Here is a 20291-nt window from a genome sequence, read left to right as displayed (position 1 = left end):
AACAAATGAAATTTCAATGTGTAAACAATGAAAGAGAAAAGTTATGTCTATATGATATATCACTATGAGTAATTTATTCATATTTGTATCTTGCGTTATCCATTACAATAATTACTAACAATATATCTACTTTTATTATAGTCTTTTTTATAACTGTCTATATATAGTGCCCTTAAATTCGACCCTGACAAGAAAAATTACATTTTTTCACTTGTTTTTTTATTCGGCACTATATATGTCACACACATGAGGTCTTCTACACAAAATTTTGTCCGATTTTGAGCCAACATGCATAATAATCTTTGAGCGGTTTAGAAAAATCCAAGCGTTAGTAAATTAAAAATTTTCAACTGCACAAAAACCAGATGGATTTGTTTTTGATAATTCTTTGCGTTTGGAATCAAGTCAGTTATATTGTTCAGAGTGCAATAATATTGATTTATTTTACATTCAATTATTTTTTAGAATATATAGCCACAATAATTTTCATAAAAATATTTCAAAACCAGCTATTGGTATGAAGAAATGACATTGAAATGGTGGGTATATTTTAATGAAGCCTAGTTAAGGTGGTAATCCTTTTTATATATTTAATGTGCACACTTATTGATATACTTGGATTTTTCAAATCGCCTTCTGTGTTTTCATTTTTAATTTTATATGTGCTTGCCCTTATGCAATTGTTATCGTTGCGATGATTTTATTTTAAATATTATATTGCAAAGATCTAAACTGTTTTCTTAAAAAAAACTTATACCAATATATTTTATATTTGTTATAATAATTCTGCTTGTATTATTATTGCATATATCAATTTGATTTTCTATACTAGGAAATTTAAAAATCAAAAACTGCATTAGAAAATTTCAAGATCTAATTTTTTTCAACTTAAAATGTTATTATTTTCGATTTCTGCGTCATTCAATTTCTATAAACTTGGCATAATTCTACATGTCTAAAATGCAATATGAATCATGAACGGTAACAATGTACATATTATATTTAGTTTTTAGTATATTTTCAAGTTAGTTCTAAGCACATTTATGTGGAATTGAAATTTAACTAATTTCTTTTTCAAATAAGTGCATTGATAAACTGATTTTTAAATATGATATAAAAATATTTGACGGAAGTTCATGTTTTCACAAGGGATTTTTTTCATTTTTCTTGAATCTGTACATAAATGTATAAATTATATATTGTAAAATATTTTCTTGAATACATAAATTTATCAATTGATAAATTATTTCAACAAATTCATATAACCATATTTTTTCAAGATTGACAAAATACCCCTTGAGTCCAACATACATATTATATCGATACATAAAAGTGCATAAATCTATCTTCAATATATATCATTTAACGTATATACATTAGATTTATTTAGCAGATTATTATTAATCTAATCTAACAAGGCAAAAGTTTGATTTGAGATTTTTTTCATAATTTCTTAAAATCCATTTAACATTTGATACATTCAACATCCAAACATTTAATATCGTATCTGATATTGTTCTAAAATTGTAATTATTTATTTATTGTTTGCTAGCCTAGTTTTTTAATTTATAAATAATTTTTATAAACATGGCAATAGAGTATCATGCTATACACGAACCCTGGTGAAAACTGATTGTGTTACTCTTATACTTTATTTAAAAACGTACGTCTATAATTTATATTTGCTTATGAATAAGTAAATCTTCTCAAATTTTTGAATATTCAACATGTTAGTGTTGCTAAATTTTGGATAAGCAAAAAATATTTATAATTTTTATTCTGAAAAAGATACAAAACGTAGTGACGTGTAAACTTTTAATGAAACAGCATATGTACAATCAGATAACTTTTTTATATCATATTGCTAAGTTTTTGTTAATGAATCATTATTTATATAAAATGTATACAATTTTTCCTACTTAAACTATGTAAAATTACATTCAACATTCATTTGATTGTTATTCAGCAAAAACTATTATAAAAATTTCATAAATTAAACTTTCTATCGAATATCTATTGTTAGTATTATTAATTATAAAATAATAATAATAGCCCTGACTAGATTTTTGTTGAAATAATTGACATCTCAAGACCTATTAAAATATTTCTGTAATTATTATTTATAATGACATTTATATTTTGAAAAATCGATTTAACCCATATTAGCCTGTAAGTTTTCCTAAATAGTTTTTAGAACTTTTCTGTAAAGTATATTTTATACTCATTTTTCGTAACTCTTTCAAATTATTAAGCATTTATTGATTATGGAAAACATTCATTTAATTTTATATATTTTGGTTTATATTTCTTTATTTATATGTTGTCGTATAAAAGTACAATATAATAAGTTATTGAATCTGGTTTGTAATTGCTTTACTACATAAAGTACAGTCGGCTGACATGGGTTAATATATATTGTGCATTCATATATTTACTCAATTTTTAAGTATCAAATTTTTCAATATGTTGTTACAATTAAAATAGGTCAAATCAAAAAATCTTTGAATTTAAGTGAATATTTTTCATTTATTCCGATATGACACTAGAAACATAATAATTAAGGTACATATGGTTTTACGAAAATAATATTTATTTCTACACTGATAGTAAGCATCTGTATTTAATTCAAGGAAGCATTTAGAAAGTTGTTTTTTCATATTTCAATATTAACTTAAACAATTGCACTATTTAAATCTTAAATAACAATTATAAATTACAAATTCCTAATATAATTTTCACGTTTTGTTTTGTAATCTTCGAGTTTCGGCAACTTTTAGGCTTAAATGTTAATATAATATATATATATATATATATATATATATATATCATATATCATATGTGTATCTTTTGCATTAATTTGCCCAAAATCGAGATTGCGTTTTATTTTTTTATTTAAATACGTATAAACATAACATTTTAGTATACTATTATTCCATTATACTTAATATCTATCACATTCATACATCACTGAAAATGAATTATATTTAATAATCATCATACGAAATTGACATGACGTATATGGGTTATGAATTATTACAACCTTATTTAAACCTCACATTTTATTCGTTTTAACTAAAATTTAAATTTATTGCCCGTTATGTCTAATGATATTAACAGAACTTTTTTTAACTATACCGAGCCTATTTGCAAATGTGTTGAAATTGGCTAGTGATTATGGCTCTAGAAAGTTTTTGTTTATCAGCACTCGTTGAACGTTGATAGTGTTTGTTTATAAAGGGTAATTGAAATTTTATTATAAATGAAATGTTAATTTGTAAGCGATTTTATCACGCCGCAGGGGGTGCAGACGGTTTGGAATCGTCGGGGTCCAAACTCAAACACTCGCGGAGGTAATCTTCCATGGAGCGATAAGCGTGGTCTAAGACGCCGATCAACCTGTGACCCTCGTCTGCATAACTCTGTAATAGATTTAATTGTGTAAAATTTTATGTTTCACCAAAGTAGAGAATAATGCGAAACAGCGCTAATCGGGGTTATCTTTACATGGAAATATAGGGGTTAGGGAAAGATGGCTAGGTAATTGGTAATTGGTTTAGGTACTAAATTCAAAAAGTATGTTTGTTTCAATAGAAATTATCTTTAAATGGATTTCTTAAACTAGGTAACTAATTGGTTTACCACACTTAAAAAGTTATTTTTGTTTCAAAAATAAAAAACAAAACCCAAACTAATAAATTATTATTTCTTGCAAAATTAAAACAAAGTATAAATAACAAAACGAATATTCTTAAAAAAAAAACAAATAAAATTCTAAGTTAGTCATATTTAGTTAGCCTTTCGAGTTTTCAGTGTTCTGCCTTTCTGTGACAAAAGCATCATATTTAGTTAGCCTTCCGCGTTTTCAGTGTTTTGCTTTTTTGTGGCAAAAGCATCTAATGTTGTTTGCCCTTTTCTCCTGCATTATTCTGTTAAAAGTTCTTCATAAACAGTTAGAGCATCTCCAACACCACGCCTTCTTTACTTTTGATGGTATTTTGTCAAAAAAATGCTCGCATTAAATAGCATTTAGTTATGACTCTAATCTATCATTTAATTAATTAATATGTATCACTTCTTACAAAAAATTGGTAGGCATAATTTATTTTTTATTTGGAACGTAACCCCTTGTTTTGTACTAGTCCTGTGTTTCATGTAACTCGATTTTGCATAAACCGGACTTTTTTGGAACGTGACAACCGTGTTTTACGAGGGCCACCTATATATAATTGTATCATTTGTTTTTTTTAAGAATATGAACATATGTAATAATCAATTTTAGTAAATTTCATGGATATGAAGCTTACAAAAGCTCTATAGATACTTTTTGTCTAATATACACAGGCCTACAAAAAATTTTTTTTGTTTGGTGCATCAAATGTTAGAGCTGATTCTTATAGTATTTTTTGCGCTGTTCAAATTGCAAACCATTTTTTTGTATCAGCTCTAATTTGGAACTTGGAAAGAAGTTGCCGAAACCAGGTCCATTGTAGGAAAAGAACTTTTCACAGTGTCAACTAATGTCCCAACTAAGGCCGAATGGGTCTTGTAAGTTTGTATATACGAGTAGGCATATCTCATTAAAATAATTCTGAATTGTATTACTATTTTGTAGGTACTTTCATTCCTTATATATCATATATATCATATCTTGAAAACTAAAGCTCATAGAAGAAAACCAATCTCATTTTTGAAATCAGCACCCCAAATATACTTAAAAACAGCATTAAAATCGTTTGCACCATTTTCTTTGTTGGCCTATGTTATCTAACTAAATAGGAATTTTTTCTAGGTAAATAGAAATTTACCACAAATGTTACATTTAGACGTTCTACATTCTACCATTCACGTTGGTATTAACACTTACGAGACGGCACCGATTTCAAAACAATTTACTGACTGTAAACGTGATTGTATGTTATGCAATTTATTTGATAAAAATTTGTGGTCATTGAAGGGCATACATTTATAATAATTTATTTTTGATCTTTTTTTAAAGAATGGTGACGTTCAAAATAATAATAGCTGGTTGATTTTTAGTTTTATAGTAAAATGTTGTTCGCCGCCTTCTCTTGGCAGAGCAGATAATACAATCCCTTTTTCTTTCTGTAGCATTTAGTATATGCCACTGATTAGTCAGTATATTTCTTAATTTTTGTGCTGCCAAAACGGTTTGTTTTTTCTATTATATTGTCTAATAATTCATTTGTAAAATATAATGTAAAATAATCTATTGGATGTCTTATATTACTTGGTATTTGTAGTCGGGGTGAATTATTGGAGGAGAATCGGCACATTCGCTAATGTCTTTCCGCTCTTCATTTAATTTGTCGAACTTCTTTTTGTTCGTTGGATAATATCATCATCACATTCATCACTATCTTCGGTGCGAAAAGTAATTTCGTAAAATTTGTCTGTATGAATGTCTATTTGAAACTCATCTTCACTATTGCTTAATTCACAAAATTTACCAGTCGTTTTGCCATATTTAAAAGCGCGGTCATTTTAAATATTAAAAAACAGACTATGTAGCAAAGAAAAAGGCTAAATATACTACTAAAATAACTTGAAATTATTTTAAAATAGAACACTGTTTATCACTGCGATATGTAATTTATTCAACTTTTCGATGCAAACTGAGTCATTGTTTATAAAATAGCCTGTGCCTCACAGAGTTTGTTTGTCCACTGAGGTAGACAGCCGTCCCCAAAGTGTTGATCATTGTACAAGTTGTGTGAATGGTTCACACAACAGTAATAAACAAAGATGTCGATTTACCTGATATCTAAATATGACCCCGGCTTCCGACAGGGCCCTCGCCAGTGCTACGCCGTGGTAGTACGGAGACGTAACATCGGCCAGGCCGTGCAGAAGGTACAGCGAGTAGGACGGTATGTGTCGGGCGCGCTGAGTCGCGTCTCCTTCCACGTAACCCTTGTAGTTCTCGGCGGGAAGACCGAGAATGCGCTCCGTAAATGCGGCATCTGAGATAAAATACACATGTAGAATAGATAGCTACGTTAAAAATTACAGTACGTTATTTATATAACATTGTTGCTCTAAGGATAGTTTATTTTGTATACTCACTGTAATACAGCCAGTCTGCTATAGGCGAAACGGAAATACCGCATTTAAAAACATTTTGTTGCGAACCAAGAACCATGGCTGTTACGTAGCCACCGTAGCCCCAACCCCAGATTCCAACCCGAGTTTCATCCAAATACTTCAAAGTATCTAATAAATACCTAAAAATATAGATGGTATTTGTAAAATTGCTTGCGAAATATATTTAGACATATTAATATTGGAAATCGAAAATTTGATTGATTTATACGGTGTTAGCTGATACTTAATTAACATTCAACTTCTATTCGCAGAAAATTAAACAAAATATGCAGAATCGCATCTGATCTATCATAATATGACTACTATACAATTCTGATCATAGCATACCATTGTTAATTTGTAGTTCAAAAATTTAAAATAATGATTGTATTTATTTTCGATTAGTCTCAGATTTTTTTAGCTAGGGTAGAGCGGGGCTGGTTGAGAATAGGGGCAAGTTGAGCAATCAAAATATCTCGAAAACTATTCACCGTTTGTTTAGGCATTGTATGGCGGAAAGATAGAGGTTTGGGAGAAATAAACATCCCGCGATCGCTAGTGGCCGCTGGACAAATGAGTGAGGCTCACGGCCGTTTTGTTTATTTTGAGACCAAAAAGTAAAAAAGTAATTCATCACGAGTTTTCGTCTGGTTTAGTCAATTGTTATTTATTTTTAATCAAATAAATATTATTCTTCCATATAATTATAGTATTTTTAATATGCACAGAGATTCTGGGTATAATTTTCACGTTTTTTTTTATAAACTCACTTTTATTTTGAAATTTCGAGTTGGGGTTAGTTGAGCATAGTTGTTAAACTTGTTCTGTCACTAAGACAATTACCATTAACTTCCAGAAATTAATTATTATTTTTAAGATATATCAAAGCTAAGTCTATGAGAAATAATATAAAGAAATACTGATTTTAAACAAAAATACTGAATATAATGGTAAAATAATTCCTAAGATACGATATTGTTTTGTTGATTCTACTTTTCGTTAATTATTCAAAGCAAATTACTTAAGTTTAGTTTTCTCTGTCAATAAAGACTATAAATATAGAACTGGTTATTAAAAACTTATTTTATTTCATCACTAATCGACATTGAACCTATGATTTCATTATACTTTCTTAGTGCTCAACTTGCCCCACCTATGGGGTACATAAGCATACATCCTATATAGCAATTTATTGAGACTTTTCATTGAGGAGCTACATCCGTTTAAGTAAAAATTTGCTCAACTAGCCCCGCCCTACCCTATCTTACAAGACAACCGTTTTAAAATCATTTAATAAAGTAATTGTTAATAGTATTTATAATAATATAATTTTTATAGATAACAAATATCAAAGTAATAAAAGCAGAAATAAAAAAATTAAAAGAAATATATTCAGAATTAGCTCCTAAATAATTTCTGAAATGACCATGTATCGGTATAAATATAGATCATAAATAAATTTATTTTCAATTTTTTACATTTTCAGTTTACCTCATGACTGTGATTTGGTCCTGCACCTCAACCCCACCTAGATGTCTATAGAGCGCCTGTTTTCCGTGACCCCTGGCCCCCCTGACGTCCAACTTTATGTAAACCACATCGTTGTGACTCGACATGTAAGTTCCCCAATCTATGTTGAAACGATCCGATACAGCTTCACTTCCCGGACGTCCATTTCTGAAAGGTCCGGAAATGTATGAATTCATATTTAATTTATAGGTAGTCCTTTATTGTACACTTTTGGTTTTCCTAAACCACATTATTTTGGTTCGGGGTTTATGAGTTATTAAAATGTCGCTGCATTTAGTTTCAATTTTAATCTCATTTAATGGTAAGCACCTTATTTCCATGCCTCGTTTACAGTCCACAAGTATTTATGATGAAAATGTTTTATTAAAAGTTTGATAGACATTCAACTTCGTTGATTTTGATCCAGATTTGAGAAATTATTAACAAAAGTTCGTGTACAACGAAGGTATTTTCTGGTTGAATAAACCGCTAATTTAGTTACTTATCAAATAAAGTGACCAGTATTCATTAAACTTTGGTATTAATTTGCAGATAAAAGTAATTATGAGTATTTAGTAACTATATGCAGAAAGTAAATAGAAAGTAAATAAATTCACAGCCCTATTAGATAAATTCTAATGATATTAATAATATAGATAATATTCAAAAATAGATGCATAATCGTTGTATATATATTTATAATTAATCTATAAATACGATGTAAGGAAGGAGCCCATAGAACATAAATTCTGATTGCTCATAAAAAAATAGTAAAAGACAACAATTAATTTGCAGCTTACTTAGATTTTTTTTAAAGCTTTTACTATACAAGTTTTAATGAAAAACGTAATTGGTATACGAAATTAATATTTACGCAAACCTTTTGAATCGAGTTTAAAAATATATACTCGGAATTAAATTTATATCATATTATGTAGTTTTCATAACTACAATCCCAGTATTTCCCATTTATCTCAATTCAAAACTAACTCATATAAAAAGTACTTTGTGGTAATTTGTGTACACAGTGCATATAATTCTCATCTACACTTCTGTACATAATAAACGGCAGATATGAATGTGTACACATTTAGAAATGTGCGTTTATTTGAATTTCTACGCGAAGTTTACGCGCATTACATAAGTTTAACAACATCAACAATATTTCAAAAGTTCCGTAAATCCTGGCATTATCTAAATAAGCGTAACTTATCATTCAGAGTAGGTATTTAATCAGGAAGCTAGGGGAAACAAATGATATGTTGATAAGTTTTATCAAATCTTAAATATATAGTAGATTTATATTTTCTCGCAGCTTTATCTCTGTTCATACTATTCTCTATTAAATTCGCGATAATAGTGCAAGATGAATTTCAAGGAACGTTACGCGTGCAGAATTTTAATCAATTGCTCGCTTTAGAATAATTGTGACAAATAAAATAATAGCAGACAGACACTTGGCACACGACAGTTTTAGACATTAGTTAACAATTTATGCAGCACATGATGTATTTTATCTCTCACAGTACCTCAATTAAAAAAAGTTATTTATATTCTGATCGATAATAGTATCTTCTCTTATATTATATATAGTACATAGATGTACCGTATTCCCGTTTTAATCAAATGTACAATTTATTCTGTCAGGCAGTTGTCGATAAAGTAATATAATTTTCGAATGAATTCTCTAAACCGAGGAACTTTGCGTGTTGCAAATTTCGTTTCATTGTATTATTGTATTATATGTAATTTAGTGTTCGGAGACTTGCAACTAGTAAAATTACGTTAAACTTTAATAGTTCAAAACATTTTGTGATATAGTAATGAAGATGTCGATTATTTTGGGCAGAAATTATATACAAAAATATATTTATGAACTGAAAATAATCGGTTACGGAATTTAGTTTTGAGATACATACAAGAATACAAGAATATAAACAGTTATAATAGATAAAATTTATATATATATATATATATATAAACTCACACTTCCACGAGTACGGGAAATGCGGCGTCCCTAAGTTCTTCTCTCCAACTTGGCGGAAGCATTAGTTGCACCTGGGCCCTACAACCTTGGGGCAGTTGTACCTGAAAAAATGACATCAATTTCAAAATTAGAACGTCTGTTGTTTTAACTTTATTTTCATCACCCTTGTTTGCATCGATGAAATTTGAATTAATACAAATAAAGCTCGTATAATTGTTTTTAGCGGATATAGTTTTCTTTAAATTCATTTATATATGCGTAATTTTGGAAAATGTTATTTTATAGACTCACAGATAATGAGTGTGCTTTATAAAGTATCTTAATAAAGCAAACAACTATGTTGTTATGATACTAGAAAATCTGTACATTATTAAGTTTTATTCAGATATGCCAAGTATCTCATTATCCTAATTTCTCATCTAATCTCATTATTTATAATTTCTATAGAAAACAATTAAACTTTGCACAAATTTCACCTTATGAGTAGTACAAAGGCTATTATTATCGGCTGAGAAGTATCGGAGAAGAGCAAATTTCATCGATATTAAACAATTTATAATGAAATTAAAATAAAGTTCTATTATCCACTCGATTTCTTACCTCGAATGACCTCTGTGTGGGCAAAGCCAGTTCCCTGAGCCTGGCCGTGCGCTGAGGCCTGGTGTCATATAGAATCCGCGACAACCTGTGCGTTCCGACAGAGTGAACCCCGGCTAGCGGAAGGCCTGGACCTTCGCACTGGAGAACGTAATACGACATTCCGTGCTCCATGGGCCTGAGGGATGGACTTACCTGAAAAATAGATACATATTAGAGATGGTAACTCACTCCGGAGTTATCACTCCGATACAACTCCTCCTTCAGAGTGAATCCGAGTGGAGTTGTCTCGTCGGATTTGTCATATCCGACTTCCCTAAGCTGGTACTAAATCTATTACTGCGTTTTTGCTTTGGGAAAGAAGCTGTCGTTTTATCGTCTCATAGGCGGTTTTATGACCTTTTAGGTATACGTTTTTTTTTTCAGAAAATTAAATGGAATTTGACAAAACCTTAGATGCATTATAAAACAACGCACTATAAAACACATTTGTGTCGAGTATTTCGATTTCAAAGTTGTCGGAGTCGTGGAGTTGTTAATTGTTTTAATTTATAGCTGATTTGGTCATATTTAGCACGCTGTGCTATTAATAACAATGAAGCTGAATTTATAAGAACCCTAAAATTTTCGAATATCATAGCACCATGCAGCATCTTATTGTAGAAAATTAATTTCATATAATAACTTTTTGTATGGTCTATCAATCAATTAGTCAAACCAATGGATCGATTGGATACTGCCATAAAGCAAACGAGAAAATTCAATTTCATCCTGTATATTTTTCTCACGTCGCAATACTCTAAACTTAAGAGTTTTATTTATTAAAATGTTTTTACGTTTTATATAAACTTTTGTATATAGTGAGAATTGTTTATTCAACAACAAACGCACTAACTCAATCAAATACTTTTGTAACATTTCACTCAATTTTAAAAACGGAGCTGAAAGTTTCTGATTGTTTATTTTGTTATTGTTCATGCTTGGCCGGTATTGAAAGTTTACATTGCTTATACCATATAGTATATTCGGTATATAGTTATTACTTATTTATAGTTCATATACCTTCATTGTTATTGCAAAGATGTAGTAAAAAAATAAGTAAACTTTCATTTAGTGCGTGAGGTTGAACAGGTAATTCAGAGTATTATTATATAGTATCTTAAAAAATTTTAAAGCTACTTATTTCAGAAGTAAAATGAAAAAAAATGATAAAAATGTTATTATCCAAGGTATTCATTATATTAAAATGAATTTTATTCCTGCAGCAACTTTCAACCGCATTATTGCGTCAGTTTAAAGCCTATTTCGCTGACACATAAAAAACATTTCCAAGTTTTTTGTCTTTACTTTTCGTTTTGCTTTAATGTCCTACTTCGCTTAATTTTAATCAGTGCCTAAATTATTACTCCCCGTTTGGCCGAATTCAATAAAAAAAGAAATGAAGTAGAAAATAAATAGACTTTTATGTAAAGTAATGGAGTTTCGTTGCATTACAAATCGATTTAAATGAATTGAAATATTCCACGCAACTTATTTTTTTTTCTAAAAACTTTTTTTTATAATGCTCAATTAGTCTTCAAAAATTTATTCCTGAGCTTTTTTTTTCAAATTAATTTGTACGTTAAATTTATTCACGCTAATGAGCCTAAAAAGATTTTAAACCACCACAAGCTAATTAGGGATTTAATCGCGATTTGAATTTTAAACTATATTCCGTACCATTAATTTATATCTTATATATAACAACACAAGTAAATACTTTATAATTTATATTAGAAAGTAATGTTTCATTATTTTTGGCTTTACAAAAATGAATTAATAATTGAAAGGTGATTTCGTGAAATAGTACGCTGTTATACCAAAACATAATTAGTTTTGTTGATTATTGATTTGAAAACAACTACAAAATTGCACTTACAGATTAAACATAATAAGAAATTTCGAAAAAGATATGGAACAAATAAATAGAGATCAAAGAAAAGGGTTATACATTATCTACATTATTTTTTATGAAATAATTAAAGATTGACAAAATATTGCGGGTAAATCATTTTTCAGTAATATACAATATATTTCCATTCTACTCACAGCTGCATTGAAATGTGTACAATTACTATAATAGTATCGGCTGCTCCAAAGCACTTCTCCCAAATCGCAAGTTATGCACTGTGGTTCCGTCCTCCTGGGGTCATCATGCACAGGGTCCTTTACGACATACAGGTGCCTTTGGCCGGGTCGCTTTTCCATCGTGCCCAAATAATACACTAGATGATTGTACGAATCCCAAGCCAACACTCTGGTGGCTTCGTATCTGGAGGAAAGAAAATAAAATAGATTTTTGAAAAACTGTTACTTATCTGTTGCTATTAGACGCGCCTGAATTGCAAATTCTACTAGAAGTGAATTTATGCTTAATTCAATTTTTTCCTATGAGGTGTTAATCATTCAAGTTGAAACCACGATTGCTATACGAACTAAAGGTTTTCGATCCCGGACCCTAATTGCGTTCCGTGACACGTAAACTTGGATTGGGAAAGTTTTTGTGCTAATAACACGTCACCTCAAATAAAATTTATCACAGGACCTGTAACATCTTTACTAGCAAAAGAAATGATAGAATATAGAGGACTTGCAGAATCTAATTCGTAGAAGATTTGAAAGACTTAATACTGATCTTGCGGTAGTTTTTGGTACATTTCTAGTACTGAGTGAAATTGACTATTTGCTATCTTTAATTCTATTAAAATTGGGTTTTAACAATTAGATTAGTTCACTGATAGTAATGATCTATTCGAACTTGTATTATGCCACCCCAAAGAATAATAATTTATTTAAATTTAAAAATTAATTAAAGTTATAATTAATTAAATTTATAAAAAATAAATATAATATAAATAAATAAAGTTATAAATTTATTAAATTAAACTATATATTTTTAATATAGCATACACTAGCTGGATTTATATCATTTTTAACGTAAGATAATTATAAAAGGTATCTGAGGTAACTCGATAAATTTTATAAGAATAAAAATCGAGGAGCGATTGCATTTCGAATCATTTAATTTACGATTTACTGAAATACTTATATGTCTTAGTATGCTCGTCTAAAAAGAACTAGACATGTTAGCATATGTTTTCCGTGGAAAACATGGAAAACTTTCACGTATATTTTCAAAATGAAACATTTATTAAACAATTTTTAACTCCAATTTAAATCTGCATTATGAATTGATTAATGATGATATCAACAACTTCATGCGAAAAATTAGATCGTTAGATCAATGATCGATGGTCAATTATTTTGAATTGCATTTTTATATAAGTAATAATTCAACTATTTCCCATTTCCTTGCATAGACATGCATTTACAATTCGCAATACATCAAATATTCAAAATTATAATTTTTTTTAATTCCAAAAACAAAAAAATATAAATGATACTATTATTTATCCTCACCTTCCGTGACTAAGTACGGCTATCCTCTGTTGTGTTATCGTAACGTGTTTTATGTGAGTAAAGTGATCGCTGCCGCCTTCTTGTATGCTGGCGAGCAGCAAGAAACTGTCCCCATCAGGTGAAAACGTGGGATGGGGTTGGATATCTAGCCAACAATTCTCTGGCGCTCGTTCCGAATGCGTCTGTGAATTATAGATAAATAGAGCGATGAAAATTTTATTTACGAGCACTAGTATCAAATTCAAATCCTGATGTTTTTCGTTATAAATATATGTAAATAAATACGATGCTTACGTAATGCGTCTTTTTGAAGTTGGTGCTTCTTATAAATCATACATAGCAATTACCATCTATGGGTCAACACACTGACGTACAAAAACATTGTATATGTTACTTTGTATTTGTATTTATTTTGTTAAAATCTAGTATTCAGAATATACATTTTTTCATTAATATTCTAACTATTTTTTTTTTACCTCGATACAAGTCCAGTTCGGCGCTAGGCACGCACTTATGATACTATGATTTTGCGCGCGGTTCATCCACACCGCGGCTACTTGATGATTGTTTTGTCCGATCCAATTGGCGGACGTGAGGTAGAAATCCCTAAAAATTACAAACCGGGCTTAGATGTACTTAAAGCAATAAAATATTTATTTTAAGCTCTATAATTATATGAAACTACAACACTAGACACAAACTTATTAAGGCGCGCACATATAAATTAGGCAGCTCTTTCAATACGATCGACGGTCTAAGTTATTCAGCTTATGAATAAACTTCCACTCAACATCCGAAACTTAGACAGCAAAAAATATCATGCTTCCCTAGTTAAACTTTTTAAAGAATTAGCTTTTTATGACATTACTGAATTTTCTCAATTTGATTTCAATAACTATTTTCTTGCCTAATCCTTATCCTTTATCTATGTAGTCTGACCATTTGATCGCCTGTACAACCATATTTTTTAAATTTCTTTTATTGCTATTTTATTAATTTAACATTTTTACGGTTTTAAATGAGTATAACTTTCAACCTTGTGCAAGAATTTTGAGCTTGACTGGTGGTCAAATAGACTTTAATATGATGAACTTGATGATGAACATTGCATTTAATGTTCGAATGCTTTTTTCAGCTCTTTTTTTCAGAAGCGAAATTCATGCAGCTACTATGATTATTATAAAATTACTATGTTTTTAATATTAACTATGAATAAGCTTGACAAGGACCTGAAATAATATTTATTATTATTGATTACGGCTTGCTTATGAATAAATAAATAAATAAATGATTTCAAAAATACTATAACAATTATCGTTTACTAAAGTTTTAATGTTTAGATTTTCAACATAACAAACAGTTCTGAAAGCAATATAATTTTAAAACCAATTTTTACAAATAACAAAAAATGACAGTTTTTATATACTCTTACACTCAAGAAGAATTATGAATATGCGAAGGTGGTTTGATAATGTTGGTTCTCTTATTTATAGTATCATTATATATTTCACTTTACTATTTTAAATTTCATAAAATTGTTTACTGACATATTGTTACAATGAGATTTCCGTAATAAAGTAAAAAATACCTACTGCCCTTCCAAGGCGAGTGGAGGCTTAACCTCCCACATCTGCAGATCCGTCAAATTCGTCATGTCGACGATCCACAGCTTCACTTTAGGTATTGGCGTGCCGGGAGTCGGGTAGCGGACGGTACGAGAGTCCGGAAACGTACCTGGAAAAGATACCGGAAAATATAAAAACTTTGATATTTTTTTGCAACTGTGGGAGACGATATATTTTTATTTACATTTTTTTTTATTTACCATTCAAATTACAATCTGTCTTAGTGAAGACATTTAGTAATTGGTACATTATAATATATGGTTTATTTAGAAAGATTACCCAATGGTAATTCTTTCTAGTGTGGATATATGCTGTTACTATTTGTTGATTACTATATAAGTACTTAAATAACTAATGCTATATAAACTCATATCTATAACTATCCTAGTCTAGATAAAAAATAAATAATAAAGGAATGTAATGAAGAACAATGAAGATATGCAATCAATGTGTCAATTCTGATAACTCCGTCCTTTTCAGCCTTTTTTGATGCGTGACATCATATAGACTTGCATGGACATTGGAGTGTCCATCGATTTTATTTTTGTAGCTTTGGGCAATTTTGATTTCTTCTTTTACTGTGGAAGTACGTGTATCTTGGTGGATTAGCCAGGTGGGCACATATCCTGGGGGCACAAATGGCTTGGCGTAATACTTTGTTTTGGAAGCGCTGGATTATTTGTATGTTGCTATTCTTTGCTGAACCCCATATTTGAAGACCGTACGTCCACACTGGTTTTAGGATAACTTTGTACAGAAGAATTTTGTTGTATGTCGATAGCTTCGAATGGCTGCTTAGAAGCCAGTGCATGGATTTACGGAGAAGTTCGAGTTGTTCGCGTTTTTGTGGATGTGCGTCTTCCAGTTTAATTTTTTGTCAAGGTACATTCCCAAATATTTAGCGTGGTCTTGAGATGGTATTTGGTTGTTGTGGAGTACAACGGGGGGCTATAAATATGAGACAATTACAGTTGGCTAAACTAAAAGGTAGTTTTTGCCACGGAATTTGTATAGTAAGTACTAGGTAGGTTTGGGCATTGAACATAAAGTGAAGAAACGTTAACTGGCTTCATTCTGATAATAACATTTTCAGCAATTTTTATTTTTATTGTAAAACTAACTAACTACTATCTTACCAGTAGCTCAATATCTAATAATCCTAATTAGAATTTGAATGTGTTGCTTTATTATTCAAATATGAATAAAGTATATATAGAATTTTTTTTTTCAAATTTTACCTCCTTCGCTGACGCCCGCGGCCGCTATCACAGACGCTGACGAGAACCATGGGTATGTCATCGTGCCCACGGCGCTGTCGTTGAAAGACATGTACAACAGGTGCGTGCCATCCGACGAACCCCATAAAGCTTCTACGTTCGAAAATATTTCCTCTATAAAAAAGATTGATGAATTTTATTAAAATTTCTTCTTAAAGAAAATATGAAGGCCACCCCTCTATTAAATCATCAAAATGGGAAAATAATTCAATTATACAAATATGAGGTATTAAATGTCGTATATGGAAATAATCATCATCTATGTATTACAACTACAAGTGATTTTATTGCCAACAAGCATTAGGAGAATGCAGTAGGAATTTTGGAAACTAGTTTCGTGCTTATGGGTGCTTAGCAAAGTAATGGCGCTTGCAGTAGCAACTGGACCGTATAATATTTTAATTAAAACCGTTATCTCGTACATAGAGGTGAAAGGATAATTTAATTGCTAGAAAACGCATATTAGTTCTATAAATGAAATAAACATTTAATTAATAATTTTACGCTGATTTTTATCACAACCATTCTAACCAAAATATATGCTTAAATTTAAAATTTCAAATAATATGATAATCAGTATTAGCAAATCGCACTGTATAGAATGCAAAATTATATTTTTTCCACGGATTTCAATTTAATCCTTTTTATCTAAGCGAATTGGCCCATAACAAGTAGCGATGGTATTAAAATGTTATCTTCGTTTTATTTTTGTTATTTATTATCCAAGGACGACTTATATATTTTATTTATGACCTCCTCGTTTACGGTTATATCCGGCTATAGAATTCGAGCATAAAATATGGTTTGTTATTAGCTCGTTATGCATCATATAATGTATTTAGGAATTTTTCTTTCACTTACATTATAGAGGGACGAGATGGGATTGTTGAGTCTTTGTTAAGAATGGATAATAAAAGTATCATACAGTACTCAATAAGAAATACATATACTACAAATAGAGCACGTTGTGCGTTTATACCGGAACAAAGATAGGGCAAAAAATAGATTGATACGAATGAATTTGAATAGAATATTCGACTGTATTACTATCATGGTTTATTATTACCTTGATAGAGCCAGTCTGGTACGCCGTTGTAGATTCGGCCAGGCACTCCGGTGTTTGTAAGTCTGTAGTCCTCCTCTTCGGAAGGCGAAAGTCTAAGGTAAATGTCGTTGTCGGCGACTATCACCATGGCCGAGGTGTTTCCCAACCATCCCGCATACTGCAGCCGAGAACGCTGCACCTTCGGCGAATCTTTCAGCCGAACTGGCATGTGGTGACTGAAAAAAATGTGTTTGAAATAGATTAGACTTGATTCATTAATAATGAAACGTATTACATATTACATATTTTTCCCATAATTTTAATAATAATTTCATATCTTTTATATCGATGTTTTTCTATACTTTTATTCGGTACATTTTTTACATATTTTATTTTCTTTACATATTAATTCTACAAATTTTAAATCAGTGTCTTAAACAAAGAATAGGATAGAATTATGGTTAACAATTATTTACTTTGAAAATATTTAAAAATCTAATGCCTGAAAAGTATCTTTCAATTGACATCATATTTCAGATTGCAAGTGAAACTTCTATCAGTATTGCTTGATATCAATCTGACTGAATTGGGTATCAAACTGGTAACAAGTGGGTTTTTAGGCCAATTTTAAATATTCAGAATTTGTTACTTTTCATATTCATACATTTAGAAAATTAATTTCATATTAAAACAACAAATTTTACCAAATTACATACTCTTCATAATATTTTTTAATAAAAATTTAGAATAATTCTACATGTATCAAAAACACATTTTAATTAAATTTTATAAATTTAATTGTTTGATTACCAAAGTCTCGCCTTTCTGACTTTCTAGAATGTAGAACATTTGGAACCGATATAATAATTCTAATAAATCTTATATCTACATGAGTATTACGCTTCGCTTTCTTAGTGTGCATTGAATTCTAGGGTTCTTAACTAAGTTAATTAGAATGGATGTGAGTTAATCATTCTCTAAACTCAATCTAAAACTTCATACATTTAAGATTGTCATCCGAGGCAAGACACGAAATGATTTACGTCATGCATATCAACGATCATATCATATAAATTCTTCGTCGTACAAAGTATCATTAAATATTATAGAGGTTTTTAAAGGATTTGATACAGATTTAGTAGTCATCATTTATGATGGTTGAATGAAGGGTTAATACTAACAATTGCAACAAAGACGTAGAAAATTTATCGTCATGTCGTAGAAAATGATAGATTGTATTAAAAATAATAATATTTATAAAATAAGAAAATGACCCATGTGTTGATTTTTATTTAAAGATGTTGCATGATATAAAAAAATATACTTACTCGTTTGTCACGTCGTACACAGTGTAGTGAGCCGTGAATGATTGTCGGTAAACCTGGAACAAAATAAATAATATAATTTAATTTAATTTAAAAAAAAATATATAATTGAGTTAGACAAAAGTAATTTATATGGACACAAAAAGAAAGATAAATTGCAAGACAAATTAAAATCATTACAAAAATATTTGATCCATACTACTTACTTAATTTTATTTTATTAAAAAATTAAAAACACAGAAAAATACAAGTTTTAAATTATTTGCTGATTCATATAAAGTCACACTAAAGTAACAAATATCCGTTTCTGTGACTTTTTGCGATATTGCAATTACTAGTCTACAAACTTGTTATTTATAACAGCCTCTCATATCAGATTCTAGAATTGTACATGAAACTATTCATTCGAAATACACTCGAATGTCATCTACAGGAAAACGTATATATGATAAACATGCCTTCGTTGACAATGCATTATGAATTATTGTGTTCTGGAAAACAGTTCCTATTCGAACTCAATAGAGATGATATTCTGCGAAGCCCAACAGCAGCATTGTGCTGCGACTCTATTTAAATTTATTTTATTTTAATTGAATTATTTTACATGTACTTGAAGGTACTACGACGTTGTAAGTTATTCTGGTGGCAATAATTTATAAAGTACTTAGTTTCATTATAATACCAAAATATTAAATTTCCAATAAATCCAACTTCAAGAAGTATGAGTTACGTTGAATTTTTTTGGAACACATTGGAAAAAGTCGTGTGTGTTGTGTTTGAATTAGAATTATCCACGTAACAAATGAACTTTTTTTGCATTTTTAAATTTTTTATACGTTTCACATAATATGCAAAATACCTATATGTATCTATATGTATGTATTGCATGTATCTATGTAATCCTATATTTAAGGATTTAGAAACGATACATATATTTATCTTATTTTACCAGAAGTGTACACATCATATTTTTTGTTGATATTTTTTTTAAATTTCTTCGTTTTTTTTAAACGGTTATATAAAATTCGTAAGGTTATAATAGGTTCTTGATGTAAGTTTGTTATACTTCCATTAGAAAACTTTTTTCCTTAGAAAACTCGGTATATTATTAATTGTCGAATGCTCGAGAACTAACTTCGTTTAAAAGTTTTTAGGAAAAGATCCGAACGTTGGAAAACACGTCCTCGTAGTTGTTAATAAGTTATCTATTGAAAGACGTCATATTTGTTAGTAAAACTTAATTTATCTTCAAGAGATAACCATGTAAATTATATCGAAACTTTTTTCCAGAACGTGGAGTATCTTTAAAAGGACATTCATGGATATATTCTATAAATGCCATTTAAAAATAGAATGCTCATTAAT

General features: G+C 29.6%; 1 protein-coding gene across 1 annotated transcript in view; it reads right to left on the bottom strand.

Moving 5' to 3' along the window:
- Positions 1 to 3287: 3287 nt before the first annotated feature.
- Positions 3288 to 20291, bottom strand: part of LOC113373537 (inactive dipeptidyl peptidase 10) — a 91288-nt gene continuing 74284 nt past the window's right edge. Inside the window, exons 6-18 of the mRNA XM_026613829.1 lie at positions 18930 to 18982; positions 17623 to 17837; positions 16518 to 16670; positions 15247 to 15388; positions 14131 to 14260; positions 13655 to 13836; positions 12284 to 12506; positions 10199 to 10390; positions 9599 to 9699; positions 7594 to 7779; positions 6085 to 6242; positions 5776 to 5981; positions 3288 to 3419 (exon numbers count right to left, since the gene is read on the bottom strand). Of these exons, the coding sequence (XP_026469614.1) occupies positions 3288 to 3419; positions 5776 to 5981; positions 6085 to 6242; positions 7594 to 7779; positions 9599 to 9699; positions 10199 to 10390; positions 12284 to 12506; positions 13655 to 13836; positions 14131 to 14260; positions 15247 to 15388; positions 16518 to 16670; positions 17623 to 17837; positions 18930 to 18982 (2073 nt within the window). The remainder of the gene's footprint in view (positions 3420 to 5775; positions 5982 to 6084; positions 6243 to 7593; positions 7780 to 9598; positions 9700 to 10198; positions 10391 to 12283; positions 12507 to 13654; positions 13837 to 14130; positions 14261 to 15246; positions 15389 to 16517; positions 16671 to 17622; positions 17838 to 18929; positions 18983 to 20291) is intronic.

Source organism: Ctenocephalides felis, unplaced genomic scaffold (assembly GCF_003426905.1).
Source record: "Ctenocephalides felis isolate EL2017-DRISC unplaced genomic scaffold, ASM342690v1 CF-g0.4_SCAFFOLD_01604, whole genome shotgun sequence".
Taxonomy (NCBI): Eukaryota; Metazoa; Arthropoda; class Insecta; order Siphonaptera; family Pulicidae; genus Ctenocephalides; species Ctenocephalides felis.
Note: the sequence above shows the minus strand (reverse complement) of the source record. Positions and strands in the feature narration are given on the sequence as shown.